At 33.9% G+C, this 12,749-nt stretch overlaps 1 protein-coding gene across 1 annotated transcript; it reads right to left on the reverse strand.

Annotated features, from left to right (window-relative positions):
• Nucleotides 1–3,838: 3,838 nt before the first annotated feature.
• LOC123527889 (uncharacterized) lies at nt 3,839–11,597 on the reverse strand. Its single transcript, XM_053523581.1, has 6 exons — nt 11,440–11,597; nt 9,242–9,364; nt 8,131–8,283; nt 7,485–7,634; nt 5,788–5,908; nt 3,839–4,461 (listed from the first exon to the last, which is right to left on the reverse strand). Exons 1-6 carry the CDS (start codon nt 11,494–11,496, stop codon nt 4,244–4,246), a joined length of 822 nt encoding a protein of 273 aa, XP_053379556.1. The 5' UTR covers nt 11,497–11,597; the 3' UTR covers nt 3,839–4,243.
• Between the last annotated feature and the right edge of the window lie 1,152 nt (nt 11,598–12,749).

Here is a 12,749-nt window from a genome sequence, read left to right on the forward strand (position 1 = left end):
TATATCAAAATGTTAAAAGCTTTAAGTCAACAATTTATAAAATGTTAGTTAAGATTTTTATGAAATTGTATTAAAATACATGTAAATCCAAATACAAAATATTACTTTTTTAGCAATCCATTTCATAAACAATACAGTTTCTTCAAGTATTTTAACATACCAACATTGCCTGAAACATTAAAAAAAAAGAAATATTCTTTAATTCAAATTTTACATTTTCATCAGGTGCCCTGTTAACATGTCAACTGTTTTCCTACATCAAACACAATCATGTTCAGAACACACAGCAGGATTTCACAAATTCTGTCATTTTGACAAAATTCAGTGCTTAGCACACTTTTTATGAAATAAATAAGCTTCAAGCTTTGGTAATATCATCACAGTCTTTTCAAGATATATTCCATCACAGACTTATTCCTAAAAATAAAATTCCTTTTAAAACAGTAACAAAATATGTAAATTTAACATCTTTAAAAACTACACACAACACCATTAAAAACACTAAAATTACATTGGGTGTTACCGTAAAATCAGATATTTTTGCCTGACAAAGTGTCTGCTATTTCTATATTTTCAAAATTTGTGTGACGAGCGGTGTATTTACAATATATGGTCAACTTGGAACTTGCAACCTACTGATAATTCTGACAGGCTTACAAATCAATAAAAGTGTAACATAAACAGTAATTTGTGTTGATCAACAACTTACTTTTCTAACATTGGTTGTACGTATGCATTACATACATGTGTTGTTTTAATCAAAAAGTTAGTGTACACATAATAATATTATATTACTATTTTGTGTATAAACTAGTTTGTTTTAGCTCGACTGTGATGAAAGCTTCAAGCTTATTGGACCCACTCTTGAGTCGGCTTCCTAGAAAAACCAGTACTGGTGTCATATGAGAAGTCATGGTCATAACCCCAGTGGGGCTCGAACCCATGACCCCTGGACTGAGCGGCCAACACCTTATCCACTAGGCCACCGCTCAATTCAAACAGTAAGTTCAAAACTATGTCCAAGAAAAAAATTTAAGCTGTAAGTTTATAAATTTTGCATAACAGAAATATATAATGTTAAATATATGGCTTGGGGTGTTGATTAATGTAAAATGCTTGGTAAACTGATACAAATATATTTACAGATAAACATTAAATGGAAATAATGTACAATGTTTCACGAAAATGCTGCCAAAATTGCATTTATAAACACATGATGGTTACAGTATCTTTTATGGGATTTAAAATCTTGTTCCAGAATAGTAAAATTTAGGAATGGCAACCAGTCTAAAAACTGTAGCATCTGATTGGTTGATTTTTAGATCAGTTTTAAAATTGACCAATGACAATGCTGAATTCAGAGACTGGTTCCCAAAAAGAAAACTACTTTTTTGGTGAGATATGCTTTTAAAAAGGGAATGTATGGTATGATGCATCTGATAACTAAATACTTTTCTTTTATTAAATATCATTCAAATAATAGTTCAAAATGTTGATCACAATTTATAGAACTGAAATTTCTATCAGTGTATCTGGAAAGTGGATGTTTCCAACAAACGTTCAAAAATATAACAAATATTCAAAAATTACTTTGATATGAGATGTCACAAAAAAGTTGTTTTGTACCTTTGATTATGAAGAAAAAGTGTATCCTCCAGTTTTTCTTAATGTTATAGAGATCATTCTGTGACATACCAAAATAGAACTGATTAACTAATTCAGGATTTTTTTAATTAAAGCAAACATTTTCTTTATAAAACCTTAAACAAATAAAGAAACACTATATTTTTTTCTCTAATCTGAGAAAATTGTTTCAGTTCTAATTTTTAATACAATATCTGGGTTTTGATTCATCAGTGGTCTTCAAGACTTAAAAAAATAAAAAAATTCATGTTTCCATAACTTCCTTAAAACTGCAACATCTTTTTTTTGCTGAATATTTGCTAACCTCTCTGTACTTAGGGAGTTGACATTCAAGAAAGGTTCTATGGACACAGGAAGTTATTTGACAAGAGTAGGGAAACTTCAAAATGAACCATGCAGTTCAAAATAAAATTTTTAGACCTAAAACATTGATAAATACCTACCCTGGGTACAGAACATAAACAGACATCAAACCTACTGTACATTACAATCTAAAATGAACAAACAAATAAATAATTATTCTGAAACACAACACAGTAAGTTAAAGCAATCCTCTGACAGTGTAACTGTACTTCTACAAATCTGTGAGAAATTAAAATTGTGAAAATAAGTGAAATTTATAAACGGTGACTTTGATCAAATTTACATAGGTTACATATGAAAAATTCAAAGACATTTCAGGAACTCACAGCTACTTCAAAGACTTTTTAGTTAAATCAACAAGTACCATATCTGTGTACGTAATGTTAGGGGTGAAAATATCAAGTTAAAAAGAAATACATAAGCAGGCCTTTCCTGCTATTCTAATTTAACTGTTGGTTTTAATACCTGATTGCTTTAAGAAAACTATGCATGTTGGCAACATATTCCAAATAGTTTTACTGAAAACTTGATCGATCATCTGTCTTAATGACGAGACTACTAGCAGTAAAGAAACTTCCATAATTACTTACCTTTTTTTATACTTTAAAATTAGTCCCATTGAATTTACATCGAGAGAGTCACAAACTACTTTCTCCAACTTAAAAATGTGCACACGTATTAAAAAGAAAAATATATAACATCTAAAGGGGTCGTTAAAAAAGAGATGTACAACTAGTGACAGGACTTTGAACGATTTTTCTCTACTTTCAGATGCTTTGCTTAGAAAATTATTTGATTTGTAAATAGAAACATGTCTGCAACTTGTATCTAAGCTATATTTGATTCTTTTTTACAACACATATCTTGCATGCTTTCTTTACATTTCTACTGATTTTCCGAAAATCCCTAAAGTTATGCAGAAGTGACTACGAATGTACATTATGCCATTATTCTGCCTAACTGACACAAGTCTTAAGGAAGAAGCAAAATACAAATGATGGAAAAAATATAGTTCCCTTTTAACAACTCCCTAAACAAAGCTTTTAACAAAAAACAATTATTACACAACCAGTTAACACAAAACAATTTCAAACATAAACAACTTCTTTTAAACAAACGGCTGAAAATGGCTTTAGTATTACACTTTGTAAAATGATTGTAAAAATGATATTAAAAAAAATTCTAATGTCAAAATGAACTCCTGTAACACGTCTATAGATGCCATACAAGTTATAACTCCTCATGTCATATGATGCCATATATCTTCTCATGTCATAATATGATACATTATGTCTTATTCAACATGGTGTCAATTTCAAATGGGAAATTGATGTCATTTATGATGTCATAATGATTTCATCAAACTTATCGTAATAATACCATATATGTACAAAAACAAATGAACAATGAAGTTCTGATTCAAGAAATGTTTCCATATATAACTAACCTTAGGCAGTGAATTACCTTTGAGTATTTTAGCTTTAACCTTTACCATGCTAAATTTCTAAAATGGACTGGTCCATCATTCAATTTGGGCAGTACCATTTATCATTTGAAGGGGTGTTTAGTGAAAATTTACTGACTGAATAGCGAACAGTGCAGACCATGATCAGACTGCACGGATGTGCAGGCTGATCTTTGTCTGCACTGGTCGCAAAGGCAGAATCACTTGCCGCCAGCAGGCTAAAGGTTAATACATAATTACAGTTCCTTTTCACTTTTATTCATTAAGAAAGAAAACTACGAGTACTGAGGTAAAAAATGTCTTTCTATACACTTTAAGATTGGAATTAATTCTTGAACTTTCACAAAACACAAGAAGACGACTTCCAACAGTAAATCAAATTTTATTAATTTGCCTTTTTTTTCTAAAAAAAAAAAAATGGCAAGTAAGAAACTTATATCCAACAGACCCAGTCGTACATATTTAATAATTCAATGATCATCATATATATCCTTAGTGCATATCGTTCCTTAGCATTCGTAACAAGTAACAGTAACTTATTTAATATGAACACAGTTACAATTTAATAAAGCACAGGATAATTAGTAATAAATCAGTTACACACAGCATATCATAAATTTTCTGTAATATTGTACTAAGTATCAACAATTTCAGTAAGAAATTCCATTCATTTTACCAGTGTAGCACCTACTATAAAATCTTAACTTGCCACTACGGAAACATTTCAGAATCAGTTTGAAACTTTTTATTTAAAATGTTGATTCCGGCCATTTACTCGTTGTCGCTGCCCTCGTCTTCGTCTATAGTTTCCTCAGATTTCTTCTCCGCAGCTTTCCTGCCTTTCTTTCCACGTTGGAGAAATTCCTTACCCTCCTTAGCAGTGACTTGCATTGTTCCAGCTTTTTTCATTGCTGGTTTTGGTTTACTGGCTGATCTTGTTCGCCGACCCTCAGTGAGATCTACTTTGTCTGTATTTAACACATACTGTGCTGTAATATATCAAACAAAAAAAAGTCAGTCAGGGTAGTTCTAGGATTTTGTGTTAGAGGGGACAGATTTCTAGACATGTTTGTCTCAGTGTTAAATAATGAGAATATAAAGGTCAATTGATACAGTCTGGAAAATATTTGGCTTCTAAGCTTTTGCGACAAGTGCAGATCATGATCAGCCTGCACTTTCCACGCAGTCTGATCATGACCTGCACTATTTGCCATTCAGTCAGTATCTTTTTAGAATGCACCCCTTTTAACAGCTAATCGAACTGTCTAAACTGAAAGCTGGACAAGTTCATTATAGAAATTTAGCTGGGTAAAAGTTAAGTATATATCACAGTAGATAAGGTTTTCCTTGATGAGTAACGTCTCTCCTCCCTTTGAATAGTCAATAGCCAAGGAATATTCACAAATTTCAAGGAGTAAATGAGATATGTTGAATATTTCTGATGCTCTCAATTTCTAGAAAATGATATATTATCATGTCACTTTCTCATACTTTAGACTTTCTGCAAGCTCTCGACTTTGAGGACCCATATATTTATTTCAGACAAAACAACTTATGATCATCATCTGTAACTTGTACTGAACAAGGTGAGCGAACAATGAAACAGCATTTACAGTGCTTTGTGCCACTTCACAGTAGCACAAAAATACCAGAAAGAAGAGGAATAGCCAATCCACATAGATTTTTTTCTTTTGCATAAATACTTATTTTGGAGCTTATCGGAGCTGTATGAAATGACACATTATTGTGTTTTCCCGAATTTTACATATATAGTTCAGCAAATATGCATCTATATTGGGTTGTAAAACATTTCATCCAAAAATGGCTTCAATCTTCATTTTAAGGAATTTGTTTGTGTACCCATAAAAGTATGAAACAAGAAAAAGTTCCCTTCTTTCCTCAAAGATTTTTTTTGTTGGATTTAACGTCGCACCGACATATGATATGTCATATGGTGTTTTTCCAGTTTTAATGGCGGAGGAAGACCCCAGGTGCCCCTACGTGCATTATTTCATCATGAGCGGGCACCTGGGTAGAACCACTGACGTTCTGTAAGCCAGCTGGATGGCTTCCTCACATGAAGAATTCAACGCTACGAGAGAGGCTCGAACCCACATCGATGAGGGCAAGTGATTTGTAGTCAGCGACCTTAACCACTCGGCCACGGAGGCCCCTATTACTTGATTCCTCAACATAGTACTATTGTTAAAGACGGTACAAGATTTCAACCTGACAAGACCCTTTATGGAAAAGCAAGATTATATATGTGAAAGAAGCTAATGTTATTGGTTACGTATTTTATGTCTGTTAGTTACCTTCTTCCATTGTTTTCTGTATAGTTCTGGAGCGTTTAGGTCCAGCTGGACGGCTTGCTTTTGATTTAGTCTCTTGACGAGTGTCCCCTAATTTTTCACCTTCAAGAATTGCAGTTCCCTCCTGAAAAAAATATGTATAACGTAAGATTCATTTTAAGTATTCATTGAAAATATTATGATTACTTCTTGTTGAGTTAAAGGGGCTTGTCTCGAGAAGTTTGATAACATTGATTTATATTCAGCGGTGTGCCCTTTTAAACCATATCATGGTCAATGCAATGAAAGCACGGGTCATTTTTACAGCCAATCTAAAATGAACACAGGTATGTACTTACTTGTTTCGACATAGTAGTTTATTTTGTAAAAACATTCCTCCAAAAGCAAAACTTGGAGAAGTACTTACCATTACAGTGACACTGACTTATCTTTCACATTTTTGAATACAGTTATGCAATAGGAAACAGTTAAAAACAAGAGCTGTAACTAATGCAGGGCTCTCGCGAGTGGGCGACTTTAGCGAAATAGGCGCTCTAGAACTTCAAACTTCGCTCAGATCTAACCTCAAAGCGAAATGCAAGTCGCCCGATTTTCTTTGATTTCCGCACTCACTAATTAGCGCTACCCGGACTGTTGACAATTTGCACGGTGTCATATCGAGTGCCGAATACACAAACACACGCCGGGAGCATAATTTAAGCTCCGCCTACTTCAGGTACTTGCGAGATTTTCCCGAGAAGTGTGAAAGCGAATCAAATTATCCGATACACCTCGTTGATTGTGTTCAGCCAATTAGTGTTGCGTTTACATCTTTGACACTTCGTTTTTAATTGTCAACATGTTTGAGTGCAAAAAGCAAAGTTTTTTTTAAAAGAAACTGCTGATTAACCATGCGATTAATTGAATTTGGTACACAATTATTTTATCTATGATAAAAGAACGACAGTAATGTATTAACTATGTTTAAATTGACTTCCATCGATGAATTTATTTGAATATGTATTTCTAGATTTACACAGTTTACTTTCAGTTTTATTCAGAGTGAGATACTGACATTCCTCGGTGAATGACTCGGTGTAAATATAAACACTTATACAAGATATAACCAAAATTCGGGCGGGTTACATTTACAGAATCGGCTTGAATTTTGAAAACGAACTTTTTTTCAGAATTTTTTAACGAAAATACACTGTATGGAAATGATCTAACTAAGAAAAGAATGGTCACATCAATACTTTTATCAAGAACATTACAGCCACTTTCAATCACTCAACCATCATTGCAGTAGGAAAAGTCTTCCCACTTCTCCCTAAAGTTCCCATTCTCCCTAAATCACTTGAGGAGAAGTGACTTCTCCAAAAATTGACCTAGCTAGACCCTGTAATGGTGACAAATGCCCCCCGCAGCACCTTGATCTTTGACCTGGTGACCCGAAGTCAGTAGGGGTCGTGTACTCAATAAGTACTATCAGCATGTGAAGTTTGAAGGTCCTGGGTGCAGTGGTTCGCGAGTAAAGTGCTTTCATGCAAAAAGTTAACGTTGTGACTTAACGAACGAACGGACAGTTGAAAACTAATATGCCTCCCTTTGGGGGCATAAAAAGTAGCATTTTACTTCCAACAAAAATCAACTCCAGCAAGCTACACCAGCCAGTCTTCAACTATTTCCTGAAATATTCGACTAAACGAAATGAGACATACTTTAGCAGTTGCAGCCATTGTTGTGTTCTTTGACATTTTTGGTTTTTTTGGTGATGGCTTCTCAGCTTGAATATCTTGTATCTTTTTCTGCTGGCCACGGGTAAGAGCGTCAGCATCAGGAGCGCCAGCACCCAGTAGAGTCTTTGCTTCCTGTGAAAAATAAAATAAATTAACTCCCTTTTTTTATTATTTTTCATTAAAAACCTGCATTTACATAGTTATATCAAATCATTGCCTATCAGACTGAACAGTCAAAGAACTCTGAGGTTCTGGTCATCATTTTATAAAGAAGATAACTGCAACTGTTTTGTATATAATTTCAGATGATAAGTTAACACTATTGTCTTTCTTACTATTACTTAAAAAATAAATGTTACTGACAGGGTAACTTACACTCGCAAAATTTAGGTAGCTTATTATTTGTGCAGATATCAATTTGGGAGCACATGTGCAAACCTTAACTGACAGGCCAAAGCCCTAAGCAGGCATATAATTTTAGAACTGTTTCTTCTTTCATCTTTTACTGTCCACATAATATGTTAAGCTGGCTTTTCCTTAATCTGATCAACAAGCAAAACTTGCCAGTTTATGAAACCACTACACTTGTGTGTTAACGTTATAATGATTCGTTTGCTGACTAAATTACTGAGACGTGTTTCACCATAGATTGTAGCTTAGACATGCGAGGTTTCTTCGGGGCCGGGGCTTCTTCTTCTGCTATTTCCTCAAGCTTCTTCTGCTGGCCCCTTGTTGAGGCATCAGGGTCAAGACTTGATCCTGCAAGCAAACTCTGACCTTCCTGGAAGTTAAGCAATTCAATAAATCAAAACTTTGAGCATGACATTTAATCTATGCTAACTAAAATTCATGACACTTCTATAACTGAACTATACTACTTGTTTATGTCAGGTACTGAGATCACTGCAGTTTCACATTATTTCTAAAGCAGTGCTAAAGTACATGTAGGTATGTCATCATACATATATATTATGTATTACAAAGGGACAGATTTAAGGATGAAGTGGTGCCATGCATAATGTGTTGGCCCCTGAAAGACATTATTAGGTTTGGAACTCCTCAAAGTCAACTCCATTAACAGAAGACATAATAGCCTTGATGGTAACTCTAGCAAGTTTAAATACCTTTAAGCATAAACACTAGAAACTACAGCTGCTTTTGAGAAAAGCACATGGCTTCCACAACTGCCTAATCATATGAATAGAAGTACATGTATATGAGTAAACTATGCACAAAGACCTCAACTGCCTTATTAGACTTTCAGTGCTTTGATTATCAAAAACAAGTTTAAAGGGCCATTATTCCGAAGTGCTGGGCATATTCGGCTAGTTATTGAACTTGACCGAGGACTTATTGGCAGACACATTTTGTTAAAGTTTGGTGAAGATTGGATGAGAGTGCAGACAAGATTAATGACAGACAGGGCACACACAGACAGGAGTAAATCAATATTTCCCACACCACTGTGTGGTGGGAGACATAAATATAATAGTATTACCCTTTGCTTGGACTACATTTTACTGCAATACTTAAACAATGTAGACTCCTCAACACAGAGGTTCTGCGTTCGAGTCCCACTGAGGTCATGGTTGCACCACTAATGTCACTCCAGTACCAGGATTTTCTAGGAGGCGGACAAAAAAGTGATTCAAAGAAGCTCAAAGCTTACATGCACCAGGTCAGTACAAGTTTACGCAAATGTATATAAAACTTCTGAATAAATTATGTACAAAGTATACCTTAGCCGTAACCTGCATTGTTGTTTCTCTATTGACAGTAGGTTTATCGTTTTCTGGTTCTTTCAACCCTTGCATCTCGAGTAGAGTATCTTTTCCTGCAGCTTTTAGCATAGCAATTCCTTCCTGAAATGAATAATGGATTTGATTGCCATTAGAAAGGCATTTAAAGATGTCATACTTAAAAATTATTTTGTGGAAAACATTCAAATAAGCAAATATTTAATCCAAATGCTTGAAGCTGCCATACATCATGTATAAGATAGACTTGGAATGGACAGAAAATGGAATAAAAACAATATATACTATGTAAGAACAAAGGGTCAACTCATAATCTTGTCTTCCTCAAGCAATCTGAATGAAACTTACTGGGGCATTTCCTTATACTAATGTTTTATTGAAATCCTTCAAGCCATGTCTGAGACATGACTGGAATTTATGAAAAATGGAATAATATTATATGTATTATGCATGTCAAAGGGCCATAAATCTTGTCTCACTCAGGCAATCTTACTGAAACTTGCAGTGAGCTAATAGCATTTCTACCATATTTTATCTAAATACTCCAAACTATGTCACAGACATGGCTTCAGATAGATAATGCCTTTGCTAGGGGGTAATAAAACTGTTGGATTTGCTTAAGATCTAAGTTATTAATACAACTGTCATTACAAATTAAAATTTGCAGCACTGTACATAACCAGGGTTCTCTTCAGTATTTTGTTATAGTCGGACTCTGTGGAATTATAGCCAGGTACACTTTTTAGCAGTTTATCGCAATAAACATATTATTCATTTAAGTAAACTGAAGTAATGAATTATAAGAATGATATGAAACTGCTTCTGAAACTGTAACATATATTAATATATTTGTCAAAGGTAGCTTAAGTAATTAAATCAAAAAGAAATCAATGCAAAAATCATTGTTTAATATTTTCCGCTTGATTTGCTTTGAATTTGGGTTTAAAAGAATAAAATATGCATTATGATTTTTTTCATGCATTAGTTAACTTTTTACAGAAACAGAGCAGTTATGAGAGGAAATTAACTTATCATGTTAAAAATCTCAAACATTAAGTTAGATTTTGAATTCAACTCTTTTAAAACTGATTTGTAAACATGATATTTGGAAGTATTTAATATGGAACTATTTTTAGTAATTTTGCTGTGTTCATATAATTCTTGTGCAAATGGTTTCTTCCGTCATCTACTTGCATTAAAATAGGCATACTTCAACATACTTGCCTTCATGAATATTAAACAGCACCATTTATACATGTACTACACTACTTATTCATACTGTATCTTAATAACAATATACCTAGCTTCCTGTTTTTTTCCCCTTCTACAGGGGTCATTTATAGACCTCTTCGCTTCAAGAAATTTCTTTCTAGTCATGCTTTAAAATTAACTTTACATAAAGATTTTCAAACTCTTTTCTACTCCCCTAAAAGCTCATAGGCCTGGGCCCCTCGGCCTTCTCTGTTTAGCAAATAAAAAAAACAACCTATTGTTAAACCATGTTACAAGTTTGAAACACACTAGAATTTTGATGTACGTACAGTACATTCTTTAGAATCGATGTACAACGAAACACTTTCCTAAAAACTTGGACAATAACCTTTGACTCTGGGTAAATACAATGAAGTAAGGTTACGCACAGCAAATATTATTCAATAATCAAACAATGTACAAGCTAAAACACGTCTTGATTGTATATTGCATGGCCATGTATTATTTCAAATTGAAAGACATAAAAGTCCCTGAAAAATCATCATATTTATTTACATGAAACGCCTGCAACATAGATTGATTGGGAATTTTTCCTTTATTCAAATCCAACCAAATAATTATCATAAAGGTGTATCATATTATGATAACTCGAAGGGCAAACATGAGACAGCAGCCATCTTGAAAAACAGAAGGCTCGCTGTGTAAAATTTTAAACACTTCAAAACATGTATAAATATTAGGTTTTGCGACTACTACTTATAAATAAACGTCGGGTGCAGTCTAAATTTTCATTTTTCATGATTTCTATTACTTATTTTTACCAGTTTTTGAAGTTATAAGGCAATATATGCAACCAGGTCAAAACGACATCAAAAAACAATACATGTACATAGTAAGCAAATTTTCGCATCGGTTGGACAAGTTTAGACGCAATTTTCGCAATAAAAACAAAATGATCTTTCACAAACCTTGGCAGTCACTTGCATCGTACCATCACGAGGCAAATCAGGCTTAGAACTGGCCATTATGAGCTGTACTTTGTCCACAAACTGTCTACAAAGAAGTACACTAAAATGACAATTTTTCACGAGGAAAACCGGAGCTGAAAGAGGAAGGCGTGGTCACATGGTCGGCAACGGAGATGTTGATTGGTTACTTTAAAACGAGGCTACCCGGAAGCGCGTAATATAAACAAAAAGTGCTTGAAAATTTATGAAATTATTACAAACAATTCCAATTAACAATATTTTTGCAGAATTGTTCAGTGAATTCCATGATATTTTCGAGTAGATTAGTTATTCTTCTTTCAAAAGGTATCAAAGGATTGAGCTGACATTATCTAAAACAGAATATAATTGAAATAGAAACACAGAGATACCACTTCGAAAATGCACCTGTAGTATAGACTCTACAACTTGGGACATCAAGATTTGTTTCTTTTATCTTTGACTATGTTACTGGTTCATTAGAAATATCTTGATGTATCCAGCCTATCTAACTTCCTATTTCATATTTGTTGTAGACGAAAAATACTGAATAACAATAATAAAAAAATCGCACACACTATAGGTTGAATAACTGGGCATCAGATCAGCAGTTTTGATTTTTGACCGACAAGCCATTCTGTAAACGTTTTATCGCATTACATAAGAAATAAATTTTCACGTTTTTTACTTCCAGTTTTGTCTTTAACCCAGGAAAAATAGAACAAACTATGGGCCGGCGAGTTGATAAGGAGTCATGAAATAATTCGTGTCTTGTCTTAGATGACTCCTCACAAACATTGCTAAGGATATATGACCAGTCAGTCTGTCTTTACACGTGTTTCCTTAGCTCTAAGTCAAAACTGAAATAAAATCTGCGGATTTTTTTTCTGACGTCATCGATGTAACTCTTAGTGAATGACTTGCGTGTCAGTAGTAAAAACTATGTAAAAGGTGCAAGTTATTTAAACTGCAAATTTTTGCGTTTAAAGAAAAAAAAGGATAACACATACCGTCATATTTCCTACTTCGCACTGGCCATAGCATTCGTTGCAGAAACGGTGGATAAATATAACCTGGTAAATGTACTGTCAAAGAATTGCAGTGAAAAAGTATTTTTTTTCCCGGAAGAGTACATATGTGGGCTCATGTCTCACTAATTTGCAGGCAAGGATCAAAACATGAGGTAAAACTCATCAGAAAACTTACCGAAGACAGCGGAAATACATTCACCGGACCTTATCTATCCATCGTTTCTTCGACGAATCCTCATCCGTCGCGACGTTGCAAGAACT

This window comes from Mercenaria mercenaria, chromosome 14 (genome assembly GCF_021730395.1).
Source record: "Mercenaria mercenaria strain notata chromosome 14, MADL_Memer_1, whole genome shotgun sequence".
In the NCBI taxonomy this organism is placed as follows: Eukaryota; Metazoa; Mollusca; class Bivalvia; order Venerida; family Veneridae; genus Mercenaria; species Mercenaria mercenaria.

Bases quoted from the DNA above. Each gene is read 5' to 3' on its own strand.
- LOC123527889 (XM_053523581.1), bottom strand. From the start codon at position 11,496: ATGGCCAGTTCTAAGCCTGATTTGCCTCGTGATGGTACGATGCAAGTG. The intron at 7,635-8,130 runs GTAATTTAGTCA...TATTTTTCACAG, and splicing joins CTATGGTGAAACACGTCTCA to GAAGCAAAGACTCTACTGGG. The intron at 4,462-5,787 runs GTAACTAACAGA...GATATATTACAG, and splicing joins ACAGAAAACAATGGAAGAAG to CACAGTATGTGTTAAATACA.